The 16,579-nt window shown below is 36.0% G+C and overlaps 1 protein-coding gene across 1 annotated transcript in view; it reads right to left on the bottom strand.

Moving 5' to 3' along the window:
• The window catches only part of CEP192 (centrosomal protein 192), a 130,861-nt gene that overhangs the window by 69,992 nt on the left and 44,290 nt on the right, over nt 1-16,579 (bottom strand). The window contains exons 11-16 of the mRNA XM_039220435.1: nt 12,679-13,039; nt 12,084-12,227; nt 5,206-5,270; nt 4,531-4,740; nt 2,415-2,538; nt 1,118-1,236 (exon numbers count right to left, since the gene is read on the bottom strand). Of these exons, the coding sequence (XP_039076366.1) occupies nt 1,118-1,236; nt 2,415-2,538; nt 4,531-4,740; nt 5,206-5,270; nt 12,084-12,227; nt 12,679-13,039 (1,023 nt within the window). The remainder of the gene's footprint in view (nt 1-1,117; nt 1,237-2,414; nt 2,539-4,530; nt 4,741-5,205; nt 5,271-12,083; nt 12,228-12,678; nt 13,040-16,579) is intronic.

Here is a 16,579-nt window from a genome sequence, read left to right as displayed (position 1 = left end):
AGGTTAACTAGTCAAAGAAATGAAGGTATCAAAAACAGTAAGGATCAAAACCGTTGTTATTCTCAGATGATAAAACTGCATATATAAAAAAAATATATATACATACATATAACATTTTTGTTTAGCCACAAAAGAGGAAGAATGAAGAAAGATAATATTAAAATATTATTTTAAAAAATACTGTTTAAATAAGTTAGCAAGAAATTTAACAAAAGATATGCAAAAATCTCTGGGCGCGCGAGCACGCGCACACACACACACACGCATCATAAAATACAGAGAAAAAAAATAAAACCTAAGTGGAATAATATATAATTTTCATGAATTAGAAGATTTTGTATTCCAAAGATGTCAATTTGACTGTTGTACAGATAAAACACAGCCCCAATTAAAAGGCCAACAGTGCTACTAGTTGGTTGGTTTACTGAAGGTGACAATCTGATTTTAAAATATATATGAATGCAAAGGGCCAAGAATAGCCAAAATACTTTTAAAAGAAAAGTAAGAAAAGAGGACTTGTCCAAGACTTATAAAGCCACAGGATTTTAAGTGTCATATTGACATAAGATAGACCCCAAATGTCTAACAGACATGTCGAATGGACATAGCAACTGAATAGTATATAGTAATGAAAATAAGCTTCCATTAATACTTAATAACATAGTTGCATCTGGCAAACATAAGTGAAAAAAAAATCAAACAAAAGAATACATGCTATATGATTTCTTGTATATAAAGCTCAAAATCAGGCAAGATTAATACAGTGTTAGTAAGATAAGAGGAGTAGCATTCAGAAGGGGCATAAAAATGGTTTCTGGGCAACTAGCAATGTTCTCTTTCTTGATCTGGGGTGTACAAAGGTGTGTAAACTGTGATAACTCACTGACTGTAAGTCTGTTTTATAAACAAATTTATGTATGTTTAGTATTTATGTATGTAGCATGCATATTTATTACACATTGATTAAAATGTTATTAAAAATTCAAAGGACATTTATAATAAAACTGAATCCAAAAAACCCCTACCATGTTATACTGTATGTATTTTTCACATGTGATCTTATACAAGAACTATGACAATGTGGTTTTAGTTTTCTTCCATGGAAGACTTAAGATACCTCTGTTTTGCTATTACTGGCAGTTAATGTCACATCACTTTCATCCACTTGTGAAATACCCTCCAGTTCTTCAGCCTGAAGCGTAACTGATCCTTCACTTAGTTGTGCCTTTAAGTCTCCTGTAGAAAATATACAATAATTCAATTTACAACTATATCCTATCTCACAAAAATAATCTGTGGGATGAGGACCACTCAACATGATTAACTACCAAGGAAGAAGTCTTCGTACCTTGGTATCAGTCATCTTCACAAAAACTCTTTAATTGTACAGTCACTAAGACAAAGAACCAGAGCATTGTTAATATGCTTCTGCCCAGCTTAAACTTTGAAGACTGTGGATTTCAATCTCTCCTTTGCAAATACTGACAAAATCATTTAATACTTTCAGCTTTAAACATTTCACAAATATACAATAAGCTGAATTTAAAAATGAGTATTCTTTACAATAAGAAAATCAACTAATTATACATATAGCCTCTTTATCCCAACTCCTCTATTGGAAGACAGGGTCTTTAAGGATTGGAGCATATTTTGTTCAATTATATATGATATGTAGCACCAGGCATTGTACTAGCAAAAAGTAGCTGTTCGATAATTGTATGTTAACCAAGAAAGTCTGATTTTAAATATATATCATGGATACTAATCAGGCTTAGACTATCATAGTCCAAATCTCAAAAAGCTTTTACTTTTAATTTTTTAAATGTTTACTTATTTTTGAGAGAGAGGGAGAGAGACAGAGAGAGACACAGAGAGAGAGCGAGAGAGAGCGAGCGAGCAGGGGAGGGGCAGAGGAGAGGAGACAGAATCTGAAGCAGGGTCCAGGATCTGAGCTGTCAGCACAGAGCCCGACATGGGGCCAGAACCCACAAACTGTGAGATCATGACCTGAGCTGAAGTCAGACACTTAACCGACTGAGCCATCCAGGCGCCCTCAAATCTAAAATAGCTTTTTAACCACCTAAATATAATAGCTACAGTTCATTAACTCAGTAGTTCTTTTAAAAAAACAACTCAGTATTCTAACAGGCCAATTTAACTAGTCCATTTGAACAGATTATATTTTATTTACTTTGGTTTTTTTTTACAAAAGGATTTAGGTGGATTTTGGCTGACTTGTTTTCACTTTTGATTAAAAAGGCAATGTGGGGTTATATAAGGATAAAACCTGTGACTAATAGTGAAAAAACCCAAAGTGGTATATACATTTTCACTCATAAAGAATATGATCACAAAACCACTAATTTATAGGTTAAAAAAAGGTTACTAAAAACTCCTTCTGAAAACTCCATTACCTGAAAATACATCGTTAACTTGGGCCGTTTCTTTTTCCAAATTACTTCTTGATACATCAGATTTTCTTATGAGAGCAACAGGTTCTCTCTTCTCTGGTGATCTAATAAAATAACCAAATGATGGCTACAAAATAAACATGTGAATTATTTCCTTAATTTTCAACTGCTTTGAGAAATTCTGGACTGTTTTATCTTACTATAGGTAACCTAACTAAATGAACTCAACAAAATAATTCTGTTCTTTTCATTTAAACTTAAATTACTAGAGATAAAATTTAAAAGTCTAGTTTTATTTTCTTACTGCTATCTTCAATCATCAAAATTAATATGTCAAATAAGTTGCTCTTACTAAGAAATCCAACTTCAAACAACTTAGAAATGATATTCCGTTCCTTCAGTAATTACTGTTGAGCACCTACTGTGTCAAGCACTATTAATCATAGTTTAACATGTCAATGAGAAAAAAGATAAAATCTCCTGCCTTCCTGGAACTTACAGTATAAGGGTATTTATTTTACATAATACGTCCTTGAAAATCTTTGTTAAGGTTAAGTATCTCCTTAGCAGTTAATGAGCTGGGAATTCCCACTTGTCTTTCTTACAGAACATTCACATGATAGACCTGAAATATAAATTCATTAAGTGCACTCAATTTTTGACTTATCTTTACCTGGGAATGTCTTCCCTTGATCCAACAACCTGAATGCAAGTAACATTACATAACTAAAACCAAAACAGAAACTCCAAATGATAGATCTATTTTTCCATGATCTAGTGCTTTATTTAGTAAGGAATTCATTTACTGTTCAACTTCTCTCCTAATGTCAAAAATCTCAATCGATCCAGGCAGGATATTAATCCTGTCTCTCTAAAGCATTTATTTGCATTTTTTAATTCACTACACAGATAGGACCCATAGTTCAGTTTCAAATTTAAGTTCTGTAAGTCAACTTTGAGTTCTAACACCATGGCTATTATTTCAATTATATTGTTAGTGAAATCCAGTTTTAATAACCACTCCCTCCAATAACCTAACTTCCTACATGGAATTTATCAAGCCTTTGACTCTACCTCCAAAAGAAATCTTGAATCCTTAATTTTTTTCTGTGTGCCTACTATCATTCTAGACCCTGGCCTTCACCGTGTTTTTTCCCATGCGCTAAGCCTATCCCTGCTTCTATTCCACCTTTTGGTTCACTGACCCTCTCCACCCAGGCTCCACATAAAATAGCATCATTTCACACATGGAGATGGGGCCAGCACCATGATAAAGTTGCTCCCTGCTTCTAAGCCCTTCTTTCCAGTTCATTTCAGATGAACCCAAGTCCTACAAGGACCCCCACAAGATCTGGGCCTAGTCGTCTTCTACCATTAAACCATCCTACCTCCCCCCACCCCGCCATTCACATTAGCTCCACTGGTCTGCTTTCTGTTCCTCCATTCTAGTTCCTACTGCCAATCCTTCACATAGAGGGTCACCCTTTGTTGGGAACACTCTGCCTTCATATCTTTTGGGAGCTGCCTTCTTCCCATCATTTAGGTCCCAGCTAAATCTCCTCAGAGGTCACACTGACCACCACAGCTATAGCAACTTCTCTTCACCACACTTCACAGAAATTACCACTGTCTTGCATTTTCAAATTTTCACACGTATTGCCACTTATTAAACCAAAACACTCCTATATTTCAAAACATGTTTTCAGGTAACAGGTTAAAAAAAGCAATCTTCGAATTCTTCCCATCAACCAAGGATGTAACAATAGCAGTATCAACTACCAGGTATTGAATACCTACCGCAAGTTAGTTTTGGTGCTAACTGCTTTGTGTGTCCTATCACATTTAATTCTTAAACCCTATAAAATAGCATTACATTTTAAGAACTGGAAAATTAAGACATAGAGGAGTTAAATAAACTGTTCCATGTCACAGAATTAGTCAAAAGGTAGAAGTAGGACCAGACTCAGGGTCTGACTGACTATAAAACCTAAGCTGTCTACCACAATCCTATCCTATCATGTCCCTATTCTGTCCCTGCTGTAAAGACAGTGTGCTTTAGTTAATACCAACATAACAAGGGCTGGTGAATTCAACCACTTGTAGCACATATCATACTTACTCTTTTCACGTTGTAACCACCACCAAGGCAACCAAGAGCTTCAGATCTTTGAGCAAAGAATTCTCCTAAAGACAGGCGTAAATAACTGGCATCATCTTTGTCCAAATCTGATGTGCTAAGTGATTTCCTCAACAAACTGTAATTAATTGAAGTTCCCCAAGACGTATCCCCTAGTGCAGCTGAAGTGTTTTGGGCATCTATATTTTCTTCCTAGGAGAAAGTTATTGTTTCATTTTATTTCCCTAGCAAGGCTTCTTTCTGTTTTTCTAATATGCAAAAGTAAAAAAACTGAACTAAGAAAATTTAAGCATTTTAATTTTTAAAAACTTTAGACGAAACTCAAGCTCAAGCAGCTAATAAATAAAGCAGCTTAGTTTCTTTATATAGCATTATTTCATTTTGAAACATGGTTAAAAACTATGGAAAGATCTTCAAAACCTATTAAGGTTTTAAGTGAATTAAATATTACTTCAAAACCTATTAAGATGATTTTAAGTGAATTAAATATTACTTTAGCATGCCAGTTATTTTTCAATTAATAATTAAGGGTATGAAGGAAAAAGGAGAAATTGTCTAACCATGAGAAAATAAGATACAATTCTATAAAACTATGTATCTATCCAGAAAGAATACAGGTGTATTTTAAACTCTGGTTGATGCCAATAAAATACAAACCTGCATAAACTGATGCTCTTTATTAAATTCCTCTTCATCTTGTGCAATCAAATCCAATGCTTCAGCTGAAAAGAGAATTGAATTAGTTCATGTAATTAAATTATACTAATGCCTAATAACAGCAGATAAATAAAACTTAGCTAGTTAGGAAGATGAAATAAAGAAATAAAATGGAAAAAAGTCTATGAAAGCTTTCTCATCATGCAACTGATGCATCTGTACTAAGTACATAAGTCTGTGATTCTCAAAGTTTTGGTAATGAACACTGTTAGTATTTTTATGAGTTATTAACTAGTTCTAACTTAACTAAAGGGGCTTGACAATGTAAGCTTTTTATTTGTAGAAAATTACCTGGAAATTTTATCTGAAACCATCACAATGACAAGCCTCTCTGTAAATTTATTGTGAAGAGGATGGCTGGGGTGCCCAACCACCCATTTGCCCAGGACTGTCTCAGTTTTAGAATGGAAAATCCTTCATCCCAGCAAACCCCAAAGCCTGATCACCCTAAATAAGTGGTCACCCCATCTGCCCTCAAAGTTCCTACAGAGCAACTCAGCACATCTTAGGGATGAATGGGCCTGGACACCTTCAATCTTTAAGCCAAAGCCACAAACTAAAATGCCTCAGAGGCCAGAGGTGGATGAGCAAAGAGGACCAGGCATGACACAACCGGGGGCAGTGGGACAGTGGCAAACTAGAAAGCACATGATCCTGCTCAAGGTATTAGAATCGAAAGGATTTTTAAACATGCTGACCAGTCAGAAAGTCTGCAGGCTCTGTGCCTGCCTGTTGCCCTGTCTGGGCCTCTGCCTGGTACTTCAGGAGAATGGCTGAAATGGGAAGGGTGTATGCAGTCCAGAAGAGACAGTCCACCATGGCCCAAACAAGACAGATGTCCCCCTCTCTCATTATCCATTATGGGCTAATCAGATACAAACTGCCCTTTTGGAAACCTGACAGGTCAACATTAATACCTTGAGAGACCAAATGAGAATAGAAACAGGAGACTATTTCCAATCAGGAAAAACAGAACACTGGAGACAGCTCAGATCCTTACTTCTTAGAATAGTGCTTGTTCTTTACCTTGTGAGCCCATCATTTCTTATATAAACACATTCTTAACCTAGCAGTCTATGAATGGGTAGCAAGAGAACCACGAAATTCTCAAAATCACATGAAAAATAGAATCTTTCACAGAAAAATTTTTCTACGAAGATTCTCTGTAGGGCCCATGACTCAAAGTAGGCTAAAAATGTAAAAGTATCAACCAACCAAATGTAACAGCCAAGGGAGAGAAAGTAGGAAATCAGGCCTAGTGAAGGTAACCCAGAAAAACAGTTTACTTCAATGAGTTAAATACTGAATGTTGTTTAAGTCATTAAGTAAACAGTTCCAAAAGCTATTTATCATATCCCTAAGTACTTTCCCCCTGTGCTTTAAGAGATTCTTCAATTAAAGAAAAATCTACATTAATACTGTTACCTTGAATGTTCATCACCAATCAGTCAACAATTATGAAAAAACATTTTTTATAAGACTCTATGCCCAATTCTTTGCCAAATCTAAAAAAGTCCTTTTGAACATCTCCTGAATATGTTAGTTGCTAAAATTTGAAGCAGCACATATACCCCAGGCTCTCAGCCATGTTTAAATCCTAGGCCAGAAGCTGAAGTGACACAGTAACTCAGAGGCATGGAGCTGTCAGAGAGGGGCAAGGTGGAAATGGGGCAGAGGAAGTCCTTTCTCTTAAGTAAATTTCCTGAATAGTTTAAGTAGATAAATTTTCATTTCAAATGACTCTGACATTATGAAATGTCGCCTTGCAACCTTCCTCTTCTGAATTATCTCCTCTTACATTTTCAAAATTCCCTTCCTCTTTCCTATAAAAATGCTTCCACTGCATTCAGCTCCCCTGACCGTGATTTCCTTTGACCCAGTTCATCCTTTCTGTCCTTCCATCAAACATTTTTCCATAGTTTTCCTTAATCATTTTCTCCATTTCTTTATCATCCATGCTACTCATCCTTTCCAGCCTGTTCATTATTATTTATTCCCTAATACAAAGATGGCTTCATTAAACATCTTCATTTTAGTTTTCTTTAATAGTAATGCACCCACACAGTTCAAATGCAAAGGTATACATATGTACATTATGTTTCAACAACAAGTTTTCAGAAGTTAACCAAAGATATAAAAGGGAATACAACACTGAAAATTGTCTCCCCCTCATCTCTGACCCCACATCCCACACCTCTGGAAGCAACCAATATATAAAATGCTCCTGAAATCCTGATTTGAATCGAGCTGCTTTTTGAGTTCAAGTAGCTAGGGATTCCTGCAATCCATTTCTTTCTCTTTTTAAAAAATCTTTCCACTATATGTATTTACAAATACGTGTGCCCTCCCTTCTTCCATCTTTTTACACAAATATCAGAATATTTTATATGCTTTTCTGTCTTGGAATTAAAGAATTTATTTTAGGGGCGCCTGGGTGGCTCAGTCAGTTAAGTGCCCAAATCTTGATTTTGGCTCAGGTCATGATCTCACAGTTCATGACTTCTAGCCCTGCACTGGGCTCCATGCTGACAGCGTAGAGCCTGCTTGGGATTCTCTCTATCTGCCCCTCTCTCACTGCACCCCTGTACGTGCTTGTTCCTTCAAAAATAAATAAACTTAAAAAAAAAAAAAAAGGAATTTATTTTAGTGATTCCTTCATATTAGCACCTAAAGAGCCCTTTTCCATTTTTTTAATGACCACAGTGTATTTCCTTGTATGGATGTACCTTATTTAATTACTCCTGTTTTGTACATCCACATTGCTTCCAAACTTTTATTATTATGAACAATGTACAAGTAATAACCTTGCACATACAGCACATGCCATTTGTGCAAGTCCATCCAAAGAATAAGTTCCCAGAAGAACTGCTTGATATATATATTTGTAACTTTGTGAGATGCTGTAATACTGCTCTGTGTAGATACTATGGCTATTAAAGAACTATAATACCTGTTTTCTTCACACTCTTGCCAACATTGTTAATATTAACAAACTTTTGGATCATTGGCAATGAAATAATTGAAACTTAGTACCATGGAATGGTTTTACTCTGCATTTCTTTCCATAAATAAGTCTCGTGAAATTTTTTGGAGTATTTAGCAACCACTTTCATTTCCTTTTCTATAAATTTTCTGTTTACAACCTTTGCCCAATTCTACATTGACTAGCTGGTCTTTTTCTTATTGTTTGTTAGAACTATTTACATATTAGGAAAATGGGCCCTTAATCTGTAACATGAATAGCAAATATTTTTTCTTAGTTTGATCACTAATTTTTAAAAACTGTTCACCAAATAATAATATACACATGAAAAGTATATAAGTGTACAACTCAATAAACACAATTGTGTAGCCAGATCAGTACCCCAGACTGAGAAAGAGAACTCTCCTAGTACCCCCAAAAGGCCCCTCGAGCTTCTTATCACTACATGCCCACCCATGGGTAATCATTATCCTTACTTACTCCACAGGGCAGCGTACGTTTAAAATATATACAAATAGACTTACACAGCATGTATTCTTAGGCTGTCTTATTTCATCCTACGTACTTATGAAATTCATCCACACTGCTTCAAGTGGCTACACATCACTTATTCCCATTGCTACAAAGCATTCCAATGTATGAATAAACACAATCCATTCTATCAATTAGAATTAAGGTGTTTCTAATTTGGAGATAACCATATAGTGCTGCTATGAATATTTCAGTGTAGATCTTTTGGTGAACCATATACCTATACACTGGATATATAACTCTAGTGCAGAATTACTGGGTCCTCAAGTATGAAGTTCATAAAGTTCACCTCAAAAGCTCCTGCTAGACAAATTTCCAAAATGGTTCTATCACTTTACATTCCCACCAGTTGCACATGAGAATTCCATGACCACTAACTTTTCAAGTGACACAAATATCACAATATTTTATACGCTTTTCTGCGTTTTGGAATTAAAGAATTTATTTTAGGGGCACCTTCGTGACTGTCAGTTAAACGTCCAACTCTTGATTTCAGCTCAGGTCATGATCTCATAGTTCGTGAGTTCCAGCCCTGCACTGGGCTCCATGCTGTACAACTATCTACCATCCAATCTGTACCCCTTGTTCTTTCTAAATCAGGATGTCATGGAGCAAACTTTAACTGTAACTTAACTTCCAATTCCTGACTCATACTTCCAGCTACCAGATATCCCCACCTCAAACCACAATTGTCCAAAATTCTACAATCTCTTTGGATTTCCCCATCTCAGTTCATAGTATTGCCATTTTCCCAAATAACTCACACCACAAACCTCAATCTTTTCTTGCCTTCCTACTATCTCCTGAAATCCAGTCATCAAATCCTAACCATTTTATTGCTTTCACTAGCTACTTGCTTTTCATTCTGACTGTGACACCTAGATTTCTACAACATCCTAAGGAATCTCCCATTCAACTGTCCATCGGTACCAGAAGATGATTCATAAAGGAAGTTGGACAATCAAATCTTCAATGTTTACACACAAGTTTCAACTCTGATGTGGTAGTCAAAGTTCGACCCACTCCCTGGCCCTACTTTATACCTTTCCAGCTTCACCTCTTCACCTTTTATTACTCTCCCCTTCCTATATTTTGTCGTAAATGCTACATTGGACTATCTACCATTCTCAAAACATACCCAGACTTACTCATTTCATTGTCTTTTCTATCCATTTGGAATTTCTCATCCCCTCAAACATCTACCTCTTCAAACTCTTCCTCAAAAGCCATCTCCTATATGAAATCCCTGTCACCCACTCACACAAGTTTATTCTGCTCCAAACTCCAAAACCATTTGGTTTGTATTTTTTATGATGCAGACTGTTGTTTTACATTCTTGTCTTATCTCTCTTAGTTGATGTACAATTGCTTAAAGGCTGGAAAAATGCCTTATTTATCTCTACCGTCCATATTATTAGATATTTAGGAGGAGCTTAGTACAAGCAGCAGTTAGAATAACTTCTTCCTGCGGCATACTCTCAGCCTATTAAAAATGAGACCAGGCTTGGGAAGCCTAGGTGGCACAACTGGCTGAGCGTCCAACTCTTGATTTTGGCTCAGGTCATGATCCCAGGGATGTGGATCAAGCCACATCAGGCTACACATCTGAGCGTGGAGCCTGCTTGGAATTCTCTCTCACTTTCCCTGTCCCTTTCCCCCACTCATGCATGCACACTCTAAAAGTGAGTAAATAAATTAAGACTAGGCTTAACAGGCCAATGAATGCCTTTCTTCATGGCAGGTTTAGGGGTGCTCAGGCACTGGAGGCCTCAGTAGCACAGCATCTCCACAGACCTAAGGCTCAAAATGCCAAGTGTTCTGCAGACCTAACTCAGGTTTTTCTTGCATGGTCAGAGATTCTAACCAGAATATTCCTAATGCTGATATTTCTACTGCTCTCACCCTTTGAGATTTATCTTTTCTGTCACCTTTCTCCCATCATTTCTACATTTCTTAGGTTTTACTCCAAAATGGGTGGGATTTTGTAACCGTTCATTTATCAAAATATTTCTTTTGTTCAAAACAGGATTTTTTTTCTTAAATAGTTTATTGTCAAGTTGGTTTCCATATAACACCCAGTGCTCATCCCAACAAGTGCCCTCCCCCATGCCCATCACTCCCCTTCCCCTCTCCCCCACCCCCATCAGCCCTCAGTTTGTTCTCAGCATTCATTTAAAATTCAAGAAGATTTTAAAAGTGAGAATGTAGAGGCTGCCTGGGTGGCTCAGTCAGTTAAGTGTCTGAGTCTCAATTTCAGTTCAGGTCATGATCTCAGTTTATGAGTTCAAACCCCATTTTGGGCTCTGTGCTGACAGCGTGGAGCCTGTTTGGGATTTTCTCTCTCTCTCTCTTTCCCTCCCTCTCTCCCTTAAAATAAATAAAGTTAAAAATAAAAGTGATAATGTAAACTGGGGTGCCCAGCTGACTCACTTGGTAGAGCATGTGACTCTTGATCTGGGAGTTATAAGTTTGAGCCCCATGTTGGGTATAAAGATTACTTAAAAATAAAATCTTTAAGGAAAAAAAATGAGAAGGTAAAGCCTAAGGTCCCTTCCAACTCTGGCATATGAAGGTTCTAAACTGATGTAAAAGAATGATAGTCTGACTCACTGTCCTTGCTTAAGGAAAAGGTCAGCTCATTCTGCAATGATAAGCACTGACTAACTCAGGCCTATAAAATCAGCTGAAAAGCTCAGTATTACAATTGACCATTGAAAAACACAGGTTTGAACTACATGTACTTACACACAGATTTTTTTTTTTCAGTATAGAAAGTACAGTGCTATAAATGTGTTTTATGCGTTTCTTTTTTTTTTTTTAAATATCTTTTTAAAATGTTTACTTATTTTTGGGATCGTGCAAGTGGGGGAGGGACAGAAAGGGGGAAGGAGGATCCAAAGCAGGCTATATGCTGACAGGCTAACAGCAGCGAGCCTGATGTGGGGCTCGAACTCACGAACCACAAGATCATGACCTGAGGGTAAGCTGGACGCTCAACTGACTGAACCACCCAGGTGCCCCCTTATGATTTTATTAACATTTTTTTCTCTAGCTTATCTTATTGTAAGAATACAGTATATAATGCAGGTAACACAAAAAAGATATGTTAATAGACAATGTTATCATTTAAGGTAACCAGTAGGCTGTTGGTAGTTAAGATTTTGGAAAGTCAAAAATGATACACAGATTTTCAACAATGCAAGGAGTTGGTGTCCCTTAATCCTCATATTGTTCAAGGTTCAATCTCAGAACACCATCAGAAACAATGAAAATGAGACAATAAAGTGGTTATCAATACACTTACAACCAGATCTGAAGTCTTCATTCATCTCGTCAGTTAGAGACATATTTAAAACTTGTTCCTTATTAAAAGATGTGTAATATGCAAGGTCAGTGACCCATCTTCCTTCTTCATTTTGATAGACCACACTCTGTGGCAGATCTGTTTCTAAAAAAGTCCAAAATATCCAGTGACATATGAAACAAAATGATAAAATAATTTTACTTAGCTGACTTATCTTAGATATCAACAGCATTGAAATCTGCCCAAAACTAGTTATAAAAAAGAATCCATTCCCACAAAAGCTGCCTAATGTGGAAAAGCTGCCCTTAACCCCAGCAGAAATCTATAATGGAGAATGAGGGGAAAAAGGAAAAGAAAACTAAGGTTTAAAACAGTACATTTCCACTAAATGAGTAAGTGAAGATAGAATTTTTAATCCATAAACACTTAAATATTTTAATATGAAAGATCAGGCAAGTTCCCCCTGAAAATATACTCTTATTGTATAAATATTTTATACATTTCTTTACTTTTATTTTTTAAAGCCTTCTTACTACACTATATGTTAACTAATTAGAATTTAAATAAAAATTCAAAGCAAGAAAACCCTACTTACGCTCTTTACTCTTTTCAGTGGACTTGTAACATTCACATGTCCGCCTTTCACTCGATGGTGACTGAAGAGTATCAGTGGAATTAATTTCATTGTCACTAACAGGCTTCAAAGATGCTCTGTCCATATATTTTTGAATGGGCACTTTAGGAGTCTCAGCATCTAAACATCTATCTATAGGTAAAACTGTTTTTGATTCAGATGCTAAATGCTTATTTTGATGAAGAGACCCAGCCTCCAGCTTTACAGGGTCCATTACATCAAAATCACCTTTATTGGCATTTGTGTCATGAAAATAAACAGGGTTTAATTTCGCATTAGTAGCCCTGATAGTCTTCACAGGAACTTCTTCTCTTGCACTTTCCTTTAAAAATAAATAACAAAGCAGCCATAAGTTTTGTTTTTCATGACTCATTCCAAACTTTATGGGAAAAAATTATGTAGTAGATGTAACTGATTATTATGTAAAGCAGCAGACTAAACAGTATTCATTATACTCTTTTAGACTATGTATGAACCAATTTTAAGCAATATACCAAAACCAAAATTCACAATGTGATCATTGCAAACGTCTATCAACAGATTCAGATACCAAAAGTGGGCCCAACATGTTCATTATGTTACAGGATGTTAGAAATGTCACTTTAAATTCTTATAATTACCACTAAATCTCTCTACAAGCATGGCAAGCCCATTAATGTAACCAGACTCATAAAATTAATATGAGTAATATCCCCTGAAAACAGGTATATTAATATCTTTTAACAGGAGAAAAATAGCATATACAGATGCCCATGAGGTATCACATAACAACTACATCAGACAAGGCAAATTAAGCCAGTGCCTCAAAACCATGCTTTCCGTCTGACATATTTTCCCAAATGGCATGTCTTATTCTTTCCTAGAATAACAACTGCTGAAAAAGAGCCCAAGTGCCTACAATACTTTTTGGAAATCCAGGTACCACTGTAGTTTCAAGTGCCAATAAAACCTATAAGAGCAGTCTTCTCTGTTGAGATGATGATGACAAAAACAGCCTCACAGGCAAGGATTTTTCAGTTAAAATACTAAAAGCAGGTAGTTTTACATAAGAGAAAAGATGTTGACATTGAAATAGAAGTCATAGGTTTAAATCCTACTGCCGGCACTTACTAACTGGGTGATCTTCCAAAATGCCTTACAAAAATTAAACTTATATCCTACCTTATATCAAAATAAATTCCAGACAGCCTAAACATTTAGATGCAAAAGTGCTAGAAGAAACTAGAGATGAATAGTTTTAAAGTCTTTAGTGGATAACATCTAAGTAAAATACTCTCGTGGGTTAAAAATTTCCCAGTCTTAACACCAGGTCCTATAAACTGTAACCTTATCTGGAAACAGGGTCTTGCAGATTAAGTTAAGGATCTTGAAATAAGACCATCCTGGAGTTAGAATGGGCCTTTAATCCAACGAGCAGTGTCCTTATAAGAGAAATAAGATTTTAGCAGGACACAGAGACACTGAGAGAAAGGCCATGTAAAGATGGAGGCAAATATTCAAGTGATGCTGCCACAAGTAAAAAAAAACCAGGAGCCACCAGCTGCTGGAAGAGGCAAGAAAGGAGCCTTTGGATGGAGTTTCCAATGCCTTGATTTCCAACCTTTGGCCTCTAGAACCGTGAGACTACATTTCTGTTGTTGTAGGCCACTAGATTTTGGTAATTTTTTCTAGCAGCCCTAGGAAACTAATACAAACAATAAAGCCTAAAAATGCATAAGGATTGGGAGAGGGAAGACCATCTTGAAGACATAGGGAGAAAAAGGCCATCTATAAAGCAAGGAGAGAAGCGCAGGGAGAAACCAACCCTACTGAAAGCTTACTCTCTGACTTCTCGAGAAGTGTGAGAAAATAAGTTTCTATTGTTTGAGGCAAATTAGTAAATAAATACATAAAATGCATAAGGATCAAAATATCTCCTTAATATAGAAAGCTTGTAAAATCAATTCTTAAAATATGAATATAACAACAGAAAAAAAAGACAAGGAGACAAAGAAATGCCATTTAAAAACAGAACTATTTTTCATATAGAATACTAGCAAAGAGTAAAAAGAACCAGAATGAAATAAAGATTTAAAAAACCCAAAGGATAAGATCAATGAAACTAAGAGTTGGTTCTCAAAAGATAAAACTGATAAGCCTTTAGCCAGGCTTATCCAGATAAAAGAGAAAGAACTCAAATAAATAAAATCAGAAATGAAAGCAGTTATATATACCTGGCACCACAGAAATACAAAGGATTATAAGAGAATACTATGAAAAATTATAACCCAACAAAGTAGATAACCTGGAAGAAATGAATTAATTTCTAGAAACATCTTCCAACTGAATCAGGAAGAAACAGAAAATCTGAACAGACTGATTACTAGTAATGAATTAATCAGTAATCAAAAAACTCCGAACAAACAAATGTCCAGGACTAGATAGCTTCACTGATGAATTCTTAAAGAAGAGTTAACAACCATTCTTCGTAAACTCTCAAAAAACAGAAGAAGTTGGGGTGCCTGGGTGGCTTAGTCGGTTAAGCGTCCGACTTTCGCTTAGGTCATGATCTCGTGGTTCGTGGGTTCGAGCCCCGTGTCAGACTCTGTGCTGACTGCCAGCTCAGAGCCTGGAGCCTATTTCAGAGTCTCTGTCTCCTTCTCTCTCTGACCCTCCCCTGCTCATGCTGTCTCTCTCTCTCTCCTAGAAATAAATAAAAAAAATATTAAAAAAATAAATTAAAAAAAAATCTTTAAAAAAAAAAAATAGAAGAAGCAATGCTTCCAAATTCATTCCACAAACCAGCATTAACCTGACACCAAACTGTAGACTCATATTCCTGATAAACATAGATACAAAAATCCTTAACAAAATATCAGCAAGCCAAATTCAACAACACATTTACTACAATCAGGCGTAATTTATTCCAGGTATGCAAGGATGGTTGAATATTCATAAATCAACATGATACACCACATTAACAGAATGAAGGATAAAAATAATACAATTATCTCAATAGATGCAGAAAAAGTATTTGGCATAATTCAGTATCCATTCATGATAAAAACTCTCAACAAAGTGGGTTTAGAGGTAACATACTCCAACATAATATATAACAAATCCCCCACTAAATCATACTCAATGGTGCAAAGCTTAAAGCTTTTCCTCAAAGATAAGGAACAAGACAAGGATGTCCACTCTCACCGCTTTTATTCAACATAGTACTAGAAGTCCTAGCCCAGTGATCAGGCAAGAAATGGAATAAAAGGTATCCAGATTGAAAAGGAAGCAAAACTGTCACTATTTTCATATGACATAATACTATAGGTAGAAAACTCTAAAGATTCCACCAAAAACTATTAAAACTAATAAATTAATTTAGTAAAGTTGCAGGATACAAAGTTAATATACAGAAATCTGTTTTGTTTCGGTACACTAATAACGATAAGTAACAGAAAGAAATTTTTAAAAACCCTACTTACAATCTCATCAGAAAAAATAAAATATCTAGGAATAAATTTAAGCAAGGAAGTGAAAGATCTATATTTTGAAAATTATAAGACACCAATGAAAGAGGGGTGCCGGGGTAGCTCAGTCAACTGAGTGTCCAATTCGTGATTTTGGCTCAGGTTGTGATCCCAGGGTCGTGGGATTGAGCCCTGCATCAGGCTCCACGCTCAGATGAAACCTGCTTAAGATTCTCTCTTCTCTTCTCTCTCTCAATCTCTCTCTCTCTCACTTTCCCTTAGCCCTTCTCCCCTAACTCATGCTCTCTCTCTAAAATAAAAAAAAGAAAGAAAATATAGATGACCCAAATAAATGGAAGATAAACCATGTTCATGGACTGGAAGAATATTGTTAAAATGTCCATACTACCCAAAGC

The sequence above is a fragment of the Hyaena hyaena genome, unplaced genomic scaffold (genome assembly GCF_003009895.1).
Source record: "Hyaena hyaena isolate Hyena2069 unplaced genomic scaffold, ASM300989v1 scaffold_889, whole genome shotgun sequence".
NCBI classification, from domain to species: Eukaryota; Metazoa; Chordata; class Mammalia; order Carnivora; family Hyaenidae; genus Hyaena; species Hyaena hyaena.
Note: the sequence above shows the minus strand (reverse complement) of the source record. Positions and strands in the feature narration are given on the sequence as shown.